Here is a 21747-nt window from a genome sequence, read left to right as displayed (position 1 = left end):
AAATTTAAGAAAACAATTTTACAAAAGATGGAACACTTTTACCATTTCTGAAACAAATTGACATTTCATTTTGTATGGAAAGGGAATGTACCAAATACCGGAAGTGATCCGGAAGTGATGGAGTGAGGGGTCATTTAGTTTGTTTTGATGGAGAGAAACCAAACAGAGATGGACATGGTTTACATATTAGGACATCCCCGGGTCTCAGAGAGAGGCGTCAGACCTCAGCTGAAAAAGTATCATGTCTCTGGAAAAAGCTTGGTCATATCTCTGCAAAACCTTCATCATGTGTCAGAATCCAGATGAAACAGCCTCAGACCACATAGCCTCAGGCTAAACGGAGTCAGGCTAAAAGGAGTCAGACTTAACGGTAAAAGTGTTCCGTTGTTTGTAAAATTGTCTCCAACTTTAAGTGTTTAATCTTTTGTAAATCTGTTTCCTTAAATGTAAATTTGTTTTGGCCTTGGTAAAAGTGTTTTGATTTTGTAATTTTGTTTTATGAAATGTAAAAAGGTTTTCCAAAATGTAAATTTGTCTCCAACTTTATAAAAGTGTCTTATCTTTTGTAAATTTGCTTTGTTCTTCAGGGCCACCACAGGATTCAGTCCTTAAAGAATATCATATTTGGCCATAGACTGTATAAAATATGAACGTAGTATCCGTGACGTCAGTAGACATCCGGGGAGTTTTGGCTTACTGCATATTTTCCTCTTGTTCACATACTACTTACTACATACTGAATGTTGGACAAATCAGTACGTACTGCTAGTATAGTAGGAGATTTCGGAAACAGCCTATGTGTTCTTGACCGGGAGTCAAGTCAGTCATGTCCTTATTTGGGCAAAACTCGTAATCTTAATATCTTCTGAACCGTCACGGTATAAAAAAATTCACCCCCGTACAGTGTGTGCCGATAGAGAGATTAGCTTCGTAGGGACAAGTTGTTTTTTGAACCAGGCTGTAAACATGTTTAATGATGCTGCAAATATCGTCTTTTTCCCATTCCTGTCTATGTGGTTTCCGTGTTTCTACAGCCAGCCTCAAGCGGATTTTCGATGTACTGCAGTTTATAACACTTCCGCATGGGCTTCATAGTTTGAGACCGGAGGTTGCTGCTTGATTTGGCCCCACTATGATACTCAGCATGGTGAAAAATACAACAGCTGTTTATGTAAAAAGATAGTTCATTAAATGTGAAAATTTGTAGAATGTACTTGTACTTTTTTTGCGCCAAAACAAAGGTAAAAATCTGGAGTTGTCATTATTTCTAGGGTTATTATGTTGTGTTTTTACTGGTCCGGCCCACTTGAGGTCAACTTGGGCTGTATGTGGCCCCTGAACTGAAATTAGTTTGACGCCCCTGGGTTAAAGCCATTTCCTGGACATTACCAACACACTGTTTTGGATTTTACCATAGACTGTATAAATAAAGATTATACTCATTAAACAAGAAGTCTGTCAAAGACCTCACTGTGAAGATGATGGTGAGTCTGGAAACAGCCAATCACATTGGTCCATTTTGGACCGGAAGCTGTGTTGTTTACATTTTCTAAGATGGCGGCGGGGATGTATTTGGAGCATTATTTGGACAGTAAGCTGTTTCTTTCGCTTTTTACGTGTTGGACAATATATTTACGTTCACCAATCACATAAAACGACGTTTTTCGGTTTGTGAAGAAGCTCCCGGTTATCCCCGAGCAAGTAGAATACCTCACCGTTCCACAACGGGCAGCGGTCTGGGCTCGGTCTAATTGCTGGGAACTCAGATTGCATCGTAGGGAAGAAAGGCTGCGTTTTGAGACAGAAAATCACAGATATCCCATTCAAGATTTATAATTAGCAAATTCATTACTATGGCATCTTTCTGTTTTGGTGCTCTAACCATGAATGCTAGTCAATGCGTTACCGTTAACGGCAGACAGAGCTCCATCCATTATGCTAGCTAACCGTCATGTTTGCATTAGCAATATTATTTAATGTTTGCTTCTATGAATGTTGAAATTAATTGTTTTTTCTCTCCGTACATCCCTCCAGGTATCGAAAACCTGCCATTCGAGTTGCAGAGAAACTTCAATTTAATGCGAGATCTAGATCAACGCACTGAGGGTAAGAACATTTAACAGTGTGTTCTGTAGTTTGGATCATCATTGGATTCATGTAGAAATATGAAGCTGGTCTGTTTAAGGACAAAACCCCACATTGGTTCCCAGTGGTAGACAAAGTACACAGCTTAATTACTTAAGTCAAAGTATAGATACTCCAGGTCAAATATTACTCCAATACAAGTGAAAGTTGCTCTGTCAAATTGTTACTTGAGTTAAAGTACTGAAGAACTTGCTTTTAAAAATACTTAAGTATTCAAAGTACTTCTTAAAATATCTCAAAATGTTGTAATTTCACAATATATCAGTGCAGTCAAGAATACAAAGGAGTACATTCTGCTGAAACCATTATTGAGAATCTCTAAAAACTATACCATGGAATACAAACAGAAACTAAGTTACTCAAAGCACAGACAACTTAGTTTGAAATGTTACGTAGCTCAACACGCTTTCTCAGGTTGGACAGTGAATGTTTGTATGTTATGGCAGAGTGGGAAACAGGGAGAACATTTCAAACGATACGTATCATTCTTCATTTTAAAAACCTCTAACACGGGCTGAAGATATGACCATGGGTGCTAAGGTGGGGAATTACAGACATCATTACCACCTCTAAATGAACTGCCTGATCTGAGTGAAATCTGCTCTGTGTTTGCTCCACGTGCAACCGTGGGATCAGATTTCAGAACAGAGAAGGAAATTCATGAGCTGACGTAAAAGCAAAAGTAGTGAGTAACTAGAGCACTGATAGAAATGTAGTGGAGTAAAAAGTACAATAATTGTCTTCTGAATGTAGTGGAGTAAAAGTAATACGTTCCCCCAAAAAATAATACTCAAGTAAAGTACAGATACTCAAAAAATGTACTTAAGTACAGTACTCAAGTACATTGACTCTGTTACTGTCAACCACTTGTGGTTCCCAACCTTTGTGTTATGAACCTTTAAATCGTCCCAATGGAGTTGTGGTGGTCAAACATATATAATGGGGGGGCAAGAATAATTGTTATACAGAATGCTTTACACTTCCTGTACTGAAGAGTTACAATTACTCTACCTGTGGCCTTCTAGCAGAACCCTATGTGGTCCCTAAATCTGGTCACAAGAGGTGACTGAGCATTTGCAGTTGGGGCTCCACATCGTGGAGCACAAGGATGTCAGGCATGCAAGCTCAGTGCCCTCTTTTAAATGTCTTCTTAAAACTCACTTCTATCTTGCTTTTCTTAACTATTAGCTTTGATGTGCTTGTCTCCTTCCCCTGCATTATTGAAGTATATGGTCTTGCTGATTTGTTATGTGCTTGTGGAATATTGAGCATCACATCTGCCTACCTGTGTGTAAAAATCGTTTTTCCCCATCTGCCTAGCATGAAATATTAAACACATTATTAAATTAATTTCCATGATTGTTTTTTTTAAGAAAACTCGTAGTATATATATTAAGAGTTCATTTGCAAAAACAGTTAACTCACTTATGAAAAACAAAAAAATATTTCAAAAAACATATTTTTTCTATTACTAGCTTTTGGTATTATCAATCAACTGAGGTTGGGTGGCTTTGACTAAGTCAAATTGACTTTACTAATCAGAGGTATCTTGAAAATGTAACTTTATTAGGAATCTAAAACAAAAAGAAACATGTTTTTGAAAATTTATAAAAACAGAGTTATTGTTTTTTGAAAATGAACTCTTCATATGTAGTACAAGATAATCAAAGTTATCAGAGGTGTCAAATTTGACCACAGGAGGCACCAAAACTTGACACGAACGAAAAGTTCCTCGTAGGAGCTTTAAGGAAGAAAACAGAAAGCTTGTATTAAAGATAACAGTAAATACAGTGTTTTTCTGTTTACCTGAGAATTACTGTACACAAAGAGGTCTTGCCAGATTTGTAAGTCAATTCCACATTAACAGTCTCACTCCTTGCTTCTCTTGCAGATCTAAAGGGGCAGATAGACTCTCTTGCCAAAGAGTACACTGCCAATGCCCGAACTCTTTCCTCAGAGCAAAAACTGTCCATACTAAGGCAGATTCAGCAGTCTTACAGTAAATGCAAGGAGTTTGGAGATGATAAAGTGCAACTGGCCATGCAGACCTATGAAATGGTTGGTATCTTTAAGATAAATATAATGTTTTATAATCATCTGTAAGTAATGTGAGAGGGAAAGCTTTGCACATGCACCATGCTGAATGTACACCAGTGGACACCAGGGTCAGTCTGCTCAAGTTCTTTTTTTTCTACAGGTCGACAAACACATCAGACGTCTTGATACAGACCTGGCTCGGTTCGAGGCTGACCTGAAGGAGAAGCAGATTGAGAGCACAGACTATGATTCCACCTCCAGTAAGGGGAAGAAAGGTGTGTTGCTACAGTATGTGCTAAATGTCTTTTTGCTGTTCTACATAGAGGACTGTCAGGACCATGAAAAAAACAAACTGTGGAGTAAAATAAAAAGTGATTGTGTTGTTTCAGTTGACACCAGACAGAAGGAAAAGAAGACGGCTAAAACAAGGTCTAAAGTGAAGAGTTCAGATGAAGATGGCAGTCCCAAGAGCGCACAGAAGAAAGTCAAACTCCTTCAGCCGTATGTTGCGCATCTCCTTGCTCATGTTTAAATTTCATGTAAAAGTTATTAATATTAGTTTATTATGTATTCTTCTCCATTTGCATTTCTTTTTTTCTGATCATCAGGGGAGAATTCAACAGCCCAACGGCTAATTTTGGGAATGTGCACCCCTCTGATGTGCTGGACATGCCAGTGGACCCCAACGAACCAACTTACTGTCTGTGCCATCAGGTCTCTTACGGCGAGATGATCGGCTGTGACAACACTGATGTGAGTTTGTTTTATTAGTCTCAGGAGGTGGTTTAAGGGTTAGGGTTTTGGGATGTAACTTCTTATATCTCTTTGTAATTTTACATTTTCTGCTGCAGGATGTTGTAACTTAAGTTAATGTTTGTTTTGGAAATGCTGCTGTAGAGGTTAATGTTGAAATGACATGAAGCCATAAAAGTAAAAAGCAAAAAATAAAATGATTAAACAAAAGATCAGAGAAAGGTGATGAGAGAACGTAACACATTGGTGAGAATGTGTTTATTTTCATATCGTCTTGTACCTTTTTATATTAGTTTCTCCTGTTGCCTGTTAATGGAACCACTGCAGAATTTATTATCAGATTTTATTTGATGAGATTTTCTGAAAGATTTCTCTAGAAAAATATACCTCTGACAAATAATATATTACGGGAAGAGAGCTTAGGGTATAACTGTTAAAGGTGCAGTCAGCACAGAAAAAACAGAGTAGTTACATACGTTTTAGTTTTCAGTAATTGCCCTCGCAAAATGCACCAGTTGGAAGACAAGAGTGGTTGTTGGGTACAAAATAATTTATACAAATAGATGTTTTTGATTGTAAAAACTCCAAAGAATGATGATACTTATCATGCATATCAGGAGTTTCTTGTCATCAGAGTAGTTTTACCAACTGGAGGGGTAAGCAGGGGAGCTTTTTCGTCCTGGAGTCTGACCACTCAATATCACCAAATGTTCCCACTTCTACACAATACTGTGGAAGCTCCTTTGAGGAACATTTTGTCTCCTTGCTGTTCTGACAAAAAAGACCTAATCCTTCTTTACTCTATATGTGTCACATAATTCAATATGAATCTTTCGTGTGTGGTAAAATTTTGAATAGTTGGTATACAGACATAAAAAATAATAACTATGTAGAAATAATTAATCTTTTCAGGTGCATTTCGACCAAGACTTCCGGGGTCTTTTAGCCCCCAGAACTACTTTCCCCAGAACTAAAAGGTTCCTGTGCCCCCCATTGTTGTCTGCGTTTCGACCGCAGGCTGAAGTCCTGGGTAGATTGTGCAAATCAGGCCAGTGACGTATGGAGAAAAAAAATGTATTTTAAATAATATTTTTTTAATCTTAATAAAAAAATAAACTAGTATCCATTCCCAGGAAATCCCTCTCTGTTTCAACAACTGTGTTAACTCCACAAACACCGTTACGTTCAAACGAAAGTCCCAGGACCTTTGAAAAGTACTACCCCCCCAAGCAGGGGCTTTTCAGGGGGAAGATTATCAACCCCTGAGCTAAATTTAGACCCTTGTTCCTCCGGTCAAAACGTACGTAGTTCAGGGGTAAAGTCCCTAGCTCCGGGGTAAAGTTCCTGTGGTGGAAAAACGCCTTTTCTGAGGGTCTTGTTTAATTTTGTACATGGGTCATATAAGGGCATCCATATCAGTTTCAGTCGGTTGCAGGACCAGTCCAAAGCTCCCCTTATGAACGCTCTTGAAGAATGGTGACACTTAGCAAGTAAGCAATGAATAAAATACAGAAACAGAGAATGAATAGTCATCACAGGGACCTTAACTCAGATGCCCTTTACAAAAAAATTTGGATTTCATGCATATATTTTATCACATATACATTAACTTTGAATATTTTTAGTTTAAAAACGAACTTAAATAGCTGTGTTATTTTAATAATACCGACCTGAATAAGAATAATAAAAAGAAGCTAGAGTTTTATGGTAAATGTCAATAAGCAGTTATTGCCCCTAAAGGACATGTACACCCTTTTCCTGACACAACTTTCCCTAATGCCATGACAGATTCATGGATAAAGAGTCCTACAGTCTCATGATCATCCTCTGTGGATAAGGCAACAAAAGTTGGGGCAAGTGATAGATTAACAGATGCCACAGAGCCAATGACATACTTTCTTTATAACATCTTATTATTACTGAGTGCTCAATATGCAGGAATATTTAATAGCACTTTTTTAATGTTATGTTTGGGGAATATTTTGCCTTTTATTTGTAAGACAGCTGAAGTAAAGGGTTGCAGCCAAGACGAGGACCACAGCATCTGCACATGGGGCACGGTTATATCTCCAGGCCTACCTGCACCCCAACATCACTTTGAATGACGTTGTTGTTTTTTTGTCTCTCTTCAGTGCTCCATTGAGTGGTTCCATTTTGCCTGTGTGGGCCTGACAACCAAACCAAGAGGAAAATGGTAAGAAACTTAGTAAAGGAAATGGAGCCTGCAGTGTACTATCCTATTTTTAATTAAAATGTATTTTGTTGCTGTTGTTAAAATGAGATTTTGCTGTATATTATTTGTTCTATTCCATGCAGGTATTGTCCACGATGCTCTCAAGATAGAAAGAGAAAATAAAAACACCTGGTTAACCTGGAACGAAATGTGGACTTGGATCAGACGGAGAGGGAGAAGAGTATTTCTTCATTAGTTAATAGACTTTTTTGTTCTCATCTTCCTTAACAATTTGGTGCTTTTTCTTTCGGTTTACATCATTTGCTTTGTTCTGATGCAGTGTGTGTGTGTGTGTGAAGGAGCCAAGTGGTTACAATTGTATTTAAATATTGATTTTTTTTTTTGATTTTTTTTTACATTTCTTTTTTAGTTTTCTTTGGTGCTCTTATTGTGACTTTTTTATGACTGCATATTAAACACTACAGCTGCCATGGATAGTTAAACAGTTCTAATGGGACACACAACATACAACATTCAGGTGTTCAATCAGAAACAGAATTATTTTCTTGGACAACGGTTCAGTCATGGATACATTTTGGCTTTGTTGTATAGTTAGTTTTTTGTGCTTAGCCTTGAAACACTAGTGTTATGATTTATGTATAACAAAAGGGCAAAAAAATGAATACAAATGCTGCATCCTGACAGTATTAGGCAACTGTGGTAGTGAGTTTAACTATTTCATTTTAACATTTGATTGAGTGCTGTATAGAAAGTAAGACATTATGTGAAAAGTATTGTCATTTCTGTAGCTGAAACATTGGTACAAGGAAGAGGGGGTGCTTGTGTTGTCAATCATTTGAATACAGCTACTACCTCAAAAATGTTGCTTCTGTGGTTCTTTGTCTTTGAGGTGTTTCCAGTGGTGGACATTAACAAAGTAGATTTTAATTGAGTACAATACTTAAGTACAGTTTTTGAGTATCTGTACTTTACTTTAGTATTATTTTTTGGGGTACTTATTACTTTTACTCCACTACATTCAGAAGACAATTATTGTACTTTTGACTCCACTATATTTCTATCAATGCTCTAGTTACTCACTACTTTTGCTTTGAAGTCGGCTCATGAATTTCCTTCTCTTCTCTGAAATCTGATCCCTTAGACAGTAAAATGTGTTTGTGTAGTTCTGTTTGTCTCAGTGGTTTAGTCATACCTGTATATCATGTGTCTTCACGGTTGAACGCGGAGCAAACACAGAGCAAGTTTCACTCAGATCAGGCAGTTGTTAATGATGGTTATAATTCTCCACCTGAGCACCCATGGCCATATCTTCAGCCCGTGTTAGAGGTTTTTGAAATGAAGAATGATACGTATCGTTTGAAATGTTCTCCCTGTGTCCCACTCTGCCCAAACATACAAAAATTCTCAGTCCAACCTGAGAAAGTGTGTTGAGATACATAACATTTGTTTCATTCCAGATAGACATTTCAAACTAAGTTGTCTGTGCTTGGAGTAACTTAGTCGTTGTTTTTATTCCATGGTATAGTTTTTAGAGATTTCAAGTAATGGTTTCTAGATTAACATAATGTAACAGAATTTACTCCTATGTATTCTTTACTGCATTTATGTATTGTGAAAACACAACATTTAGAGATATTTTAAAAGTATTTTTAAAAGCAAGTACTTCAGTACTTTAACTCAAGTAATAATCTGACAGAGCAACTTTCACTTGTATTGGAGTAATATTTGACCTGGAGTATCTATACTTTGACTTAAGTAATGAAGCTGTGTACTTTGTCCATCACTGCACATGAGTAGTTTGACTTCTGGTGTAGTGTTAATCCTTTGCCAGTAGGTGACACCATTGCGTAATAGTTCTTGCAGAGACGTCGCACGTTTATGACGTCAGAGTTTCGAGGCTTTGGCGCGATGTCCGGACAGATTTGAAAAGCTGAGGATTCAAACCGCTTACAGACGGTAGAGGACGAGGACTGCAGTCAAGTTTCCGAAGGACGAAATTGTGGATAACAGGACCACAGGCACTAAAAGTGAGCGGGGTTCTTTGTAAATAGCTTAAATGGAACTGTTGGACATGTTTAGCATCACTTTTAAGCAATTAAACCATTACAGCCGCGAAGTTGGACTATGTAGTTGCGCGATTCAAGCTAGTTAGCCTGCTGGTATCTTTTACCCAAATATCCATGATGATTATTTTTAAGTATCGACTACAATAGCGTGTTCATGATAAGTGATTTGTTAAATGTTACATCGCGATGAACCGTAGCCAACTTTAATATATGTTTAATAATATGTTCAGCCTTTGCTACAGAAGCTTAAGTTTCATCATAACAATTATAAATGTTAATTGTTTCATTGTTTTTCTCTTCACAAAGGGATGTCGTGGGACTTCTTTGTACCTGTGTGTGTGGGTGACCTGGTCAAAACTGGGGGGATCAATCAGTACGTTGTTCAAGACGTGGTTTCCCCAAAACAGCTGCCTTCCCATCTCAGTAGTAAGTGTTGTTTCTTAAGTTTTAAGCATAGACTGCATAAAATGGTTTTAAGTCATGATCCTTTTTCTGTGTGACACGCTGTTTCTTGAGTTGTGCTGCTGTTGATTTAAAGTGTTTTTTCTCTATTTCACAGAATTCAAGGCAGCATTGCGAAGCCAGGGTCCTTTGTGTATATTAGAGCACTTCGACACAGGCTACAGTGTGCTTCAGTGAGTATTGATGATCTGATATTTATCTATCTATTTATTTATTTTATTTTATTGTATTTAACCAGGAAGAAACCACACTGAGATTAAAAATCTCTTTTTCAAGTGTGTCCTGGCCAAGATCAGCAGCAGCACATTCCAGAAAAGTTACAGACAAACAGCCCATAATTCTAAAACATTACAACACATCATGGGATTCAGAACAAAAGTCATCAGCCAAAGCATCTACAAATTGAAGCATCTTCCCCAAGAGCCTTCAGTCTGCTTTTAAACACATTTACAGAGACAAGCTCACTCAAAGCCAGGCTCTCCTGCAACAGATTCAAGGCTGCAGGAGAAGCATATGTATTTATTATCTAGTTCAAATTTTAGTCACTTTCAATCTACTTTATTTATTTATGTACTTATTTATTTATTCATTTTAAGTATAGCATCTTCTTTTCTTTTAATGGTTTAATATTTTAGTGTTTTATTATCTTAGAAATGTATTTTATTTTGGTGATTTTAATTTCCTGTGTTGAGTTTTAACATCTTAATTTACCTCCAGTGTTCCCTCATTAAGATATAATGACAGCGTTTCCTCAGTTCATTCAGCAACTTATTTATTGTTTTTATTACTTTTGTTGCATACAGTATATTGTGTTCTTAACCTTAGGATTGTGGGTGGGTTTGGGGTCGGGGCTGGGGGTTGGATCTTTTTCTTAATTTTTAATGGACAGCACACTGTGTTACAATGGCATTGTATGAAAAGCGCTTTATAAATAAAGTCTGATTGATTGATATGGCTTACTGTATTAATGCTATCAGGAACAAGAACAGCTAATCAAAGCTGCTGTCTTTACTTTTCAAGGCACTTCAACTCAGTGGAGCTAGCTGCAAAAGAAGATGCTCTTGATTTACTGGTACAAGGTGAGACATTTCTAGTTTTCTACATTCAAGCTGTAAAAAAAAAAAATCATGAATAAATATACATATAAACCTTAAATGCCATGGTGATAACATATATAATGTTTTTTTCCTTTTCAGTGGTTAGTGGTCTGGCTGCCACCCTGCCAGCTTTTTTTGTCTCCACCTCTGTCTCGGCTGCGGAGCGCAAAGAGAAGCTTAACGCAGTTAAAATGAGCGTCTACCTGCTCTGCAAACTCACAGAGACCCTTGAGAGTGACTCCTATAGACAGAGTATTATCACAGCCCCTGGAAAGGTATAGTAGCCCTTGCTCAATAATGCTTGTTGACCACTCAGACAGTGAATTGTTCTGTAAACTATTTTAAATTGCCCATTGATGAGATTATGGCAAGTTTTATGATCTAGTCATACCAAGAGACCGTGGCCTCCAGCCTGCTGATGATGGGTAGTCTTGGTAGTGTGATGTAGTGTTATTGCACGACTGTAAGGGCCCACCCAAAGTAATCCTGTTGCCTTCTGCAATCTCTGCCCCCCCAAGAGCAGTGGGACGGGACAGACAGAAGGCTTCAAACAATGCGGAAATGTTTGTTTGTGATTGTGTGTCGGTTGTATGAATGTATATGTATCAGCTTGCAAGGGGTCCACAGTCTGTATGCATTTGGTTTGACTGTAATGAACTACTTTTTGGTAATCTGAGGGCATATATATTACTTTTGGTTCACTAAGGAGGTTATTTCAGCTGAGTTTCCTGAAGTCAAACTTTCATTTCACTAGCATTTCTCATGTCTTACACAGGGTGGCAAAAAAGGCAAAGGTGGTGGGGAAGGACTGCTGCAATGGGACTCTGAGAGAGAGAAGGTGCTGCACGCACTCATTCAGCTCCTCCAGCTGGATATCCGTTCCCTCTGGAACCTCTCCCTGGTGGAGGAAGAGTTCATCAGGTACTAAACTGTACGGGGAGCTCTGGGCAAAAGTGAAGTATCAGGGTTGAATGTCTTAATTTCGTTACCTGTTGCCATTTCCAGATTACTTCCCCAGATCTCTGCCCTGATGGATTAAACAGATGTCTTAATTTGAGTTTATGTAAAAATGTTTTTAACTGAAAACGCACACAGCAACTGTTTTTTAGTTCTCTTTGAAGGTCTTCATATTTCGGCGTTTGGCAAACAAGAATAATGCTAAAAAACGCAGCTTCTACTGGTTATTGTTGTGTAGCTTTTTTTAGTAGGTACACAATGTTTTATTTACTATCTGAAGAATTTGACCATAGCTCCAAGTCCTGTCTCCTTCTTTTCTTAGTTGTGTGACCTGCTGCTGCTACAAACTACTTGAGAACCCGACCATTGGCCATGTCAAGAGCAAACCCACCAGAGATTGTATAATCCACCTTCTGGGGATCCTTATCAAGAAGTACAATCATCTCCTGGGTTAGTCTCTCAGTACCAGTCTGTTTTTAACTCAACTCAACTTTATTTACATAGCACCTTTCATACATTAAAAACATGCAGCCCAAAGTGCTTCACAGAATAACAGAGACAGAAAACAACAGCAATGGTAAAATTATAAAAGGCATGACTATAAATAAAAAAAATTAAAAATAAAATAAAATCAATACAATAAAATTAATAAAATAAGTAATAGTGGAAAGAAAAGTTAAAAGTAAGGTAGCGTCAATAAGATTAGATGAACAGAAGAAATAAATAGATAAATCAATAATTAAATAAGATAAATAAATGTTAAAGCAATGATTCATATGCAGCTTGTCAGTCGTATCAGTTTTGAGAATGACGTTTGAAAAGCCAAACCAATATAGCATTACCACTCGTTATAGACCCTACATTTATGAGTTAATGCTGTGTTAAGTATTTGATTTAAAGTGTACACTTTGACATAACTCTTACAGGTGCAAGTGTAAAGGTGATCCAGTTGCTGCAACACTTCGACCAGCTTTCATCCGTGTTCGCTCAGGCAGTGTTTGTGTGGAGTACAGAATATGGACTCAGGGCCATCATAGGAGAAGTAATAAGGTATGTTAACAACATATTTGTTTTCAGATTAATTTTCAACTAGCATTTCTCATTTGACATTCATTTGTTGAACTCTGTATTTGGCCATGAATGAAAAGAAAAATCCCACGTTGTTGTTGTTGTTGTCGTCTTCAGGGAGATTGGTCAGAAGTCAAGTGAGGAGCTTGCTAGAGAGGGGTCTGGGGTCAAGGCTTTTGCATCCTTTGTTTCAGAACTCGGCGCACTGGTGCCTGAGTTAATCATCCCCAACATAAGTGTGCTCATCACACACCTTGAAGGAGAGGTAATGTATACATTAACATGTTCTGTTCTGTGTTCTGATATTTCAGTATTATTTTATGAGTTTGGAGATTTCCTTTTCCCACAAAGCTATGCTTTTATGTTGTTTGCCAGCTTTTAGTAGACTGAGCAGTCAGTCACCTGCCTTCCATTTAAGCTTTTTAAGGTCCTGTAATTTTCCTGACTTGTAATGTCAACACACATTCAAAAAGATGGCACACGAGAATCAGAGAAGGAGGGCTTTTGTTAGATTTGAAAGGAAAGTGCTTTAATGATTTCTGTTGCGCAGAGCAAGAAAGTACTCTGTGAGACAAGGCAAAGGGCTGACAGCATCCAAAGCTGCTTTGTACTTTCTATAAGTGACATTTTGTTTCAGTTGTAATTGAGTCAATGAAAAGCCTGAAAAAAGTAAAGAGTAAAAAAGTTACTTGAGCATAAGTTTTAATAATTAATTATTTAAAAATATATATTTATATTTTATATATGCTATTTCAGCAAATAAAGGAAATAGAGAACTCTCTCACTCTTTATTCAATGTCCTTTCACACACACACACACACACACACCCTTAATTAGTCATTATTATTATTATTATTATTATTATTATTATTATTATTATTATTATTATTATTATTGTGCCCAGTGATGAGACCAAGGCGAATACGAGCTTCCTGAATGAGAGCTGGGTCCTCCTTGCCTCGACTGGCAGGTAATCTTGGCAGTGCAGGGGAGAATTCCTGCTCTGCTGTAAGGGTCTGCCTACAGTGAACTGGCCTGTCCCAAATTATTCCCTCTGGAGTTACAGGGGTGTAGTGCTGGGATGGAGCTGACAGATTAACCCTAACCCTAACCCTAACTCTAACTAACCCTATCAGGCAAGGAGTTCAGCCAGCTCTCTTTAATGTTCAGTTAGCTATGAGTTGCTTCTTTGGTAATCTGAGGGTCCACAAACTCATCTCAACTTCAAGTAATGTTTTAATACTCAAAAGGGTCTTTTAGGTATTGTCATGTGTTTTTTTTTTTTTTTTTTATCGTCAAAGTTCTATTTTTCCAAGTTTCCATGCAGACTTACATTTCCCCCACCTTTTTTCCAGAGCAACACAATGCGTGTCGCAGTGTGTGAGGTGCTGGGAGAGATCCTCGTGCGGGTCCTGTGTGGCGATGGACTGGATGAGTCTGGTAAAGCTGACCGTGATCGCTTCTTCGACACACTGCAGGAGCATCTGCATGACACACACTCCCATGTCAGGGCACGTGTGTTACAGGTCTACACACGCATCGTCAACAGCAAAGTATGTTATCCATCAATTCAATTGTATCCATAAGCCAGTGTGAGTTAAAGCTTAATTTGTAATAAGCTCTCCATGTGTTTTAGGCATTGCCCCTGGGTAGATACAGTGAGGTGATGGAGCTTGCTGTGGGAAGATTGATGGACAAATCCATAAATGTAGTCAAGAGTGCCATCCAGCTGTTAGGAGCTTTCATCGCACACAACCCCTACAGCTGCAAGGTAACTGAAAGCAACATTACAGTAGTCGGAAAGAGTAACAGGTTTCACAAGCTCACTTTGTTTCTCTTGTTTTGTTTATCAGTTGAGCAGCGCAGATCTGAAGAAACCCCTGGAGAAAGAGACAGCTAAACTCAGAGAGCTGAAAGAAAAGCTGGAGGGAAAAGCTCCAGGTGAAGATGAACTCTGTCATTTTTGTTTATTTGCTTTCTTAGTGTTCAGTCACATTTTGCCCAGTGATGAGACCAAGGCGAATACGAGCTTCCTGCACGAGAGCTGGGTTCTCCTTGCCTTGACTGGCAGGTAATCTTGGCAGTGCAGGGGAGAATTCCTGCTCTGCTGTAAGGGCCTGCCTACAGTGATTTAACCTGATCCAAATTATTCTTCTCAAGTTATTGTGGAGTAATACTGGAACAAGGCTAACAGTGTGCATGTGTGGGTGTGTGATTGAATGTGTGTATGTGTGTTGGAGGTAAGGAGTCCACTGAGCTCTCTTCGCTGTTCAGTTAGCCATGAGTTGCTTCTTTGGTAATCTGAGGGCAGAGTTCAGAAATTAAATTGAAATCAGCACACAAGGTTTGTCTGCAGAAAAAAAAGGTGTCTCAAAATTCACATTTGTTTCCAAAACCAGCAGGTTCATTCAAATCTCTGGTTTTGCCTAACACTCCAATTTAAAGTAAAATTACACTACACTTTGTTGGGGCCTGCAAAAAACAAATGTGTTGATCTGTAGACCAGGACAGTGTTGCATCACTAGTGAATGTCTTATTAAAAAGTTTCTTGTTAGCCATTCTCAAAACCAAGGCATCTTCTGTTATTTGCAACTTCAGATTTTTATTCCAGGACATACATAGTTGTGTTCATATTTTGTCCATCTAGTAATTTACTTCTTTGTTACTTTTTGTCTCAGTTTAGAGTTTTTGTTAGTTTTTTGGCTAAAACTTGTCATCCTAATATTCGTTTTTTTCCTCCTGTTTCTCTCCCTCCCTCCTGGCAGTGGCGGTCATTAAAGCATCCGAGCTGTGGGCTGCCATGGAGCCTGAGCTGCTCGTCACTGTCAGGACTGAGCTGGAGCCTACAAGCAATGCAGAGAAGGAGCAGGAGGAAGAGGAGGGGGAGGACGAAGACAACGGGGATGTGGAGGAAGACAAGGAGGAAGAGGATGACAGAGCAACCGCAGTGAAGATAGCTCAGTACCTGCGTGTCAACAAGTACAGGTGATACTAATAAACAATGTTGGTCTGGGCACGAGTTGACTTGAGTGTCACTCACCTAAAGGATTTCTCTCACCTGCTCTGTCAATTAGCAAACAATATGTTTGATATGTGGGATTTGTTTTCTTTCCCCTCTCAACAGGAATGCCGTGCGTCTTTGTGTAAGAGCCCACAGCTGCTTCCCCGAGTCTGAGATGTTTGCTTCTCTGTCGACTCTCAACCCTGAGACTCTAATGTACACACTGGCTCTGATTTTTAAAGGTGAGGCCTGGGTTCACTTCACTGGAAGCACTTATATCCAGACATACTTTTAAAAAGTGCTCCCAGATGTAAATCCTAATGAAATCAAGAGTGGACACACTTTAGAGTCGGTTCTTAGTACTTTCTCTTGATTAGAGTTGATGCATTTCACATTACCTTTCACTGTCAATTTATTAAAACCGACTTGTCTGGAATAGTTGCCTTTGCAAGAGAGTGAGAAGAGGTTGCATGAGCATGAAACACTCGATACATAATTCAGAATATTGGATAGAGTGTGACACATCCTCCTCCAACACCATGCTGAAACGAGAAGCTTATTTCAGGTACACGTGTTGAATCGCTATAAAAATGTCATAGCATAAAAGAAATCCTGAACATGTTTCAGTTGTTAAAAAAAATAATTATATATTTAACATACCCTCATAAAACAGCACTTTCAGTATCAAACAATCCAGACAGGGGTGTGTAAATCAATCGATCAAAACATTTCAAGTATGGTTGCTATGATGTGAACAATACTGTTAATTAATATAACAGTAGTTCTTTGAAATATATAATCACATGATTTTTTTTTATGCATATAAATGAAAGTTTAGACAAATACAAAATTGAGGTTTACTGAACAATGGAGTGCAAAATTTTCCCTGAGCCAGTTTCATAATTTGAGCAAAGAGCTATTGAAGAACCAATAGCAATTTTATTTATATATAAAACAAACAATAAACATAGAAAAACAGTAGACACACCCAACATACATCAAACAGCAATCAAACAAAGAGCAAGTGTTTCTGCACATGCAGCCAGTCAGTTATATCATTCATACACTCTGGAAAATAAATATGTTTTGAGGTTTTTGAATGTGAGTGCGTGCATCAGTGCTGGGTGATACCACACTTTTATGATTCAATACAATACCGAATACTTTTTTGGCAATTTATTCAAAACTCGATATCGATTCGGATACTTTCAGTGATTTAAAAAAAATAATAAAATGCAACTCTTGAAAGACAACTCCCATGACAAATGCTGTTCATTTAGAAGCTTTAATATGCAAATCCTTTGGTGGCCTTTAAAAAAAAAAAAAAAAGATTATTATTATTCTTATTATTATTATTATTCTTATTGTGCCCAGTGATGAGACCAAGGCGAATACGAGCTTCCTGAATGAGAGCTGGCTCCTCCTTGCCTCGACCGGCAGGTAATCTTGGCAGTGCAGGGGAGAATTCCTGCTCTGCTGTAAGGGTCTGCCTACAGTGAACTGGCCTGTCCCAAATTATTCCCTCTGGAGTTACAGGGGTGTAGTGATGGGATGGAGCTGACAGATTAACCCTAACCCTAACCCTAACTCTAACCCTATCAGGCAAGGAGTTCAGCCAGCTCTCTTTAATGTTCAGTTAGCTATGAGTTGCTTCTTTGGTAATCTGAGGGTCCACAAACTCAGATATGAAATACATTTAGAAAAACACATAATTAACATCCTTTACTTAAATTCTGTGAGTGGAAAGCTTAAAACAGCCTCTTCGATACAAAACTTTGGAGTAAGTTACCCTAAAGGAATCAGAAGTGACACATGCGCTTTTATTTTGCATTTATTAATTAGTATCAATATTTTATTAGATTAATCGATACTCAAATAGTGTGTGAGAATGGATATATCGATACCACAGAATCGATACACCCACCACTAGTGTGCATTCATGACGGTTTTTTTAATATAAATTGAAGATTCACTCTGCCCTTTGCTTTTAATACTGCAAGAAAAAAAGAAACTCATTTGTAAAGAACATTCGACGATACATTGTAAAAGGGATTGTATCACTTCTGGCTTCCTCAAGTGCACTAAAAGCCCCACAGCAAAGAGAAAAGATTTAACTCAATTACTGTACAGCCACGGCAGAAAGAGCTAAGTAATTTAGCGTCAATTGAAAATGACCAAACGTTTTATTCCTCTGAGATTGCTTTTCAACCCAAAATCATTTCACATCATACGGACCCTGATTGATCTCCCCAGGCTCTGACGATGACTCCGCTGAGCTCAGCCAGAACCTGCCACCAACCCCACAGAAAGAGGGCGAGAAGGAGGGTGAGGACGGGGAGATGAAGAAGCAGGAGATGTTGGTGCAGTACCTAAAAGACACAGAAACCTTCGCCTTACAAGTGGAGAGGGCAATCTCAGTCATTAACTCCATGCTCTACTGGAAAACCACTTCAGGTGAAAGGCGGTTTATACATCTGTTCAAAATACTATAATTAATGAGTGTTATCAGGCAATGTAACCTTGAGTTGTTTTGTTTTAGTGGTCCAGGAGGCTGTGCAGTTTTGTGTGACTGTATGCGAGTTCAGCGTTGCCAACTCAGTCAGCGGGGTGAGGAAAATGTTGCCACTGGTCTGGTCAACTGATGCTGCAATTAAAGACGCTGTGGTTCAGGCCTACAAACGCTTGTATCTGAATCCTCAGGGTGACAACATCAGGTGTGTAACACTGATCCAGGCACACATGACATTTAAGATGCACTGATCTGGATTTTTTCAGCCCTGATAGCTGCACTGAGCATCTCTCCAGATTAAGAGTTTGATGTTTGAACTTTTGTCTTACTCTGTGGAAAAGACTCTCCTTGCTTTGTTATTATCTGATCCAAGCGTGCTGTCTTATGATCAGAAAGACTTCCACATCAGTGCATTTTGAAGCCTTAACTCATAAAACACATTGATTCTCCTTTTTTTTTTTTTTTTTTAATTGTCATTTTGTTTTTATTGGCAACCATAGAGCAATTACAGACATTTTGCTTTGTGCTTGTTTTGACAATTATATATCATCAGAATCTGGTGAAACTGATAAGCAAGTGGAGTGGTAGTAATTGTGGTGGAATTCATAAATAAACTGGACACTGGACACAGAAGACTCAGGAGACTCTGACGGCTTACAATGCCAAGTCAGTTCTGTTGGACAAGTCCTCCGGCATGTACCTTTATTCCCCCCAAAGACGACATTACAGTTAGATAACCATATTTGGACAATAGGAAACAAAACAATTGGGAAGAAGAGCTGTGCTCTAGTCTGGAGACAACAAGTTGGTCACAACACACAGATAAAGACAGGAACAGCGGGTAAAACCTTGATTACTACACTGACTGTAGTGGCCATTTGTCATAAAAAAACTCAAAGAATAATTAAAGTATCAAACTCAAACTTTAACTAAACTTAATCAAAGGGTCACTGATGCACCGTGGGGATGTGATGTACGCAGGCTAAATAAGTCTAATGTCCATGCAAAAGTTCAGCGGTTTTCAATGGTTTATTTCTGATGGCCAGCAAACAAACAAAAGGAACAAAGAAAATCACGGCTCCTGCTGCCTCTCTTGCGCTGGTAAAAAACCATAGGCCCACCCAGGTGCATGCCGGTCTTCTGCCACCTACCTACCTAAATAACCTCAGGTGCCCACAGTTCCTAATTACCAAAGAAACAAAAACAAACAAAAGAAATACTAACTATACAAAAAATCTAAATATACTAAACAAATGACTAACAAAAAATATAACCCCAAAATATAACTTAAATGAGTTATAAAAAGAAACGTTTAGATAAATCTAACAACTAATACTACTTATTAATTCCAAACTAAATAAACAACTAAATACAAAAAATAAACAAATAGCTCCAACACTGACCCTGTCTCATCTATCCCCCCGTAGCCATAGCTGACATAGGAAAAGTTACTCTGCCCCTAGACTGGAAGAATACAAGAGTTAAACATTCTTATATACATATATATAATATATATATATATATATAAAATTCCATGACAGTAATGATAGTGAAAATAATAAAAAATAGTTATACTATTAAATAAAATAATAATAAAATAAAATAAATAATATAAAATAAATAAAATAAATAAAAATACATACATAGATAATATTAACAATGTTAATAATAACAACATCCAGGTTCAAATCAACTGCCATCAGATTCATCAATCACAAGTAATAAGAAAATGAGTAAAATACAATAAATAAAAAGATCATGAGATAATAATCAGTATGGAAAATTACACTTTTGTTTTTTTGTTTTCTTTTTTAAACCTGAAATTTCTCACCTTTTTAAAGTGTATAAGCAAAATAACATTTTAAAATGAAGATACATCGAGTTCCTTCCCCACTAGTTGTGTTTCACAGGCATCAATTGCTGGTACTAAACATGATTCTCCTTTTTATTGACAGTTGTATGTTGTTTTAGCAAATTATTCAGTAATTCTGTCCTAATTTCCCTTTTTAATTATGATAAAGTGACTTATTCCCTTGAGTTTGACAGTAATGTTAGGCTGCGTGTTGTACTTGTGTTGTGGTCTCAAAGTGTCCGTCACGTTTCCTTTAATTAGGACAAAAGCCCACACTCTGGTGGACAGCCTGTCTGAGCTGATGGTGGATGCATCTCTGGGTACGATCCAATGTCTTGAGGAAATAGTGAGTAACTGTAATTACTCAAATTTGGATCATTTCTGTGTATGAAAAGTAGTAAAAAAACAACCCTGCAGAGTTTGAAAGATATGTTTGTCATGCCCTGAATGTATCATGTACCTTTTTTTTTTTTTTATCCTTGCTGTCTTTTTAAAGTTGAATCACCTTATAATACAACAGGCGGGGTGTTGTAAACAAACATGTCTCTGGTGGTTTCTGCAGGTTCAGGAGTTCTTTGGCAGTGCAAGCAATCTCCAGTCCACCGTGGTGCAGGTCTTGTGGGAGAGGTTTACTGGCAAACGAGAAACTTCCCCCCTACACAGGCGAGCTTCAGTGTTGCTGCTGGGCATGGCTGCACGGTAAGACATGGAGCACTTTCAGTTTGCTACAAAGACACTAATCTCCTCTTGTGAAGAAAAAAGGGTTCAAGCAAGTTTTCTAAATTAAAGGTTTTTATCTTTTCCTCCCTCAACTGTCGGGTAATTCTGGTCCAGTGACTCAGCTCCACCTACTCTGACCATGTGGAGTAACATGAGGACAAGACTGTGAAGTGATCACGATGTATTCCTTTTTGTTCTGTAGGTTGTAGTGATTCCTACAACTCCTAATAGAGTGAGGGACACTTTTTTAATGTGATACGTTTCTAGACATAGTTCCATCTCATTGTTGCAGTGTGTGCTTATCCATTTCTGTGATCTGATCTCGTTGTCTACTCAATACACACTGCAAGAGAGTCGGCTGGGCTGTCAACCAAAACAAATGTGAAAGTTACAGCTTGTATTTCTCTTTTAGTCCTACCACAGGCAACATAAACAGCTATTTCATGTCACAGCAGTGCTTGCAGGTGCTGTTTGTGCTTATTACTTGTTTTTTATGGATCAACAAGAGACTTGATGTTGAGACCGTGTTCACTGGAGCTCTGCAGAGACACATTTAAACTGAGTCATGGTGATTCTGCCGCACTAAGTGGTCCTGTGACTCAAAACAGTAAATTGCATTTGCGTGTGGCAAAAAATAATTATATTGCCATTGTTATTTGAACTTAGTGCTATTGAGTAAGCTGTTTTGTATCACATGATCCCACTCTGGAAATGCAGCAGGGCTCCATTTTACAGATTATTTAGTTCACTAGAAATGTAACAACACAAAATTGACACTTCCTCATGTAGCTCGGGGTTTGAGGCTGCAATTTGGAATCCCCCCAAAAATGAGAAACTGCAATAGCATGGCTCCATACTCTGACTCTTTGACATTTACCACAAACTT

General features: G+C 38.1%; 2 protein-coding genes and 2 non-coding genes across 6 annotated transcripts in view; all 4 read left to right on the top strand.

Moving 5' to 3' along the window:
* Positions 1-1488: 1488 nt before the first annotated feature.
* ing4 (inhibitor of growth family, member 4) lies at positions 1489-7989 on the top strand. The gene is made up of 8 exons (XM_034697327.1): positions 1489-1591; positions 2035-2106; positions 4037-4203; positions 4343-4457; positions 4572-4683; positions 4791-4935; positions 7068-7129; positions 7252-7989. The coding sequence occupies exons 1-8, from the start codon at positions 1555-1557 to the stop codon at positions 7289-7291; spliced, it is 750 nt and encodes a 249-aa protein (XP_034553218.1). The 5' UTR covers positions 1489-1554; the 3' UTR covers positions 7292-7989.
* Positions 1535-21747, top strand: part of ncapd2 (non-SMC condensin I complex, subunit D2) — a 33272-nt gene continuing 13059 nt past the window's right edge. For 2 of the 3 annotated variants that reach the window (XM_034697199.1, XM_034697198.1), the window contains exons 1-18: positions 9022-9156; positions 9502-9621; positions 9755-9830; positions 10678-10736; positions 10854-11029; positions 11530-11675; positions 12034-12161; positions 12638-12761; positions 12897-13044; positions 14135-14332; positions 14416-14550; positions 14633-14720; positions 15545-15764; positions 15904-16022; positions 18034-18234; positions 18320-18494; positions 20403-20487; positions 20704-20840. In XM_034697199.1, coding sequence (XP_034553090.1) covers positions 9504-9621; positions 9755-9830; positions 10678-10736; positions 10854-11029; positions 11530-11675; positions 12034-12161; positions 12638-12761; positions 12897-13044; positions 14135-14332; positions 14416-14550; positions 14633-14720; positions 15545-15764; positions 15904-16022; positions 18034-18234; positions 18320-18494; positions 20403-20487; positions 20704-20840 — 2333 coding nt within the window. In that variant the 5' untranslated portion in view covers positions 9022-9156; positions 9502-9503. Of the gene's footprint in view, positions 1592-2034; positions 2107-4036; positions 4204-4342; positions 4458-4571; positions 4684-4790; positions 4936-7067; positions 7130-7251; positions 9622-9754; positions 9831-10677; positions 10737-10853; positions 11030-11529; positions 11676-12033; positions 12162-12637; positions 12762-12896; positions 13045-14134; positions 14333-14415; positions 14551-14632; positions 14721-15544; positions 15765-15903; positions 16023-18033; positions 18235-18319; positions 18495-20402; positions 20488-20703; positions 20841-21747 lie in introns of those variants that run through there. The other variant, XM_034697197.1, reaches the window with a different exon arrangement.
* Positions 11103-11435, top strand: LOC117823584. The gene has a single exon (XR_004633435.1). It is a non-coding gene; the product is annotated as a small nucleolar RNA U85 (small nucleolar RNA).
* LOC117823580 lies at positions 14779-15089 on the top strand. The gene has a single exon (XR_004633431.1). It is a non-coding gene; the product is annotated as a small nucleolar RNA U85 (small nucleolar RNA).

The sequence above is a fragment of the Notolabrus celidotus genome, chromosome 12 (assembly GCF_009762535.1).
Source record: "Notolabrus celidotus isolate fNotCel1 chromosome 12, fNotCel1.pri, whole genome shotgun sequence".
NCBI lineage: Eukaryota > Metazoa > Chordata > Actinopteri > Labriformes > Labridae > Notolabrus > Notolabrus celidotus.
Note: the sequence above shows the minus strand (reverse complement) of the source record. Positions and strands in the feature narration are given on the sequence as shown.

What these genes read in the sequence shown, in the direction of transcription:
- ing4 (XM_034697327.1), top strand. Translation starts at nt 1,555, where the DNA reads ATGGCGGCGGGGATGTATTTGGAGCATTATTTGGACA. An exon ending in TCTAGATCAACGCACTGAGG is followed by an intron (nt 2,107 to 4,036) that starts GTAAGAACATTT and finishes CTTCTCTTGCAG; the next exon opens with ATCTAAAGGGGCAGATAGAC. An exon ending in CCATGCAGACCTATGAAATG is followed by an intron (nt 4,204 to 4,342) that starts GTTGGTATCTTT and finishes TTTTTTCTACAG; the next exon opens with GTCGACAAACACATCAGACG.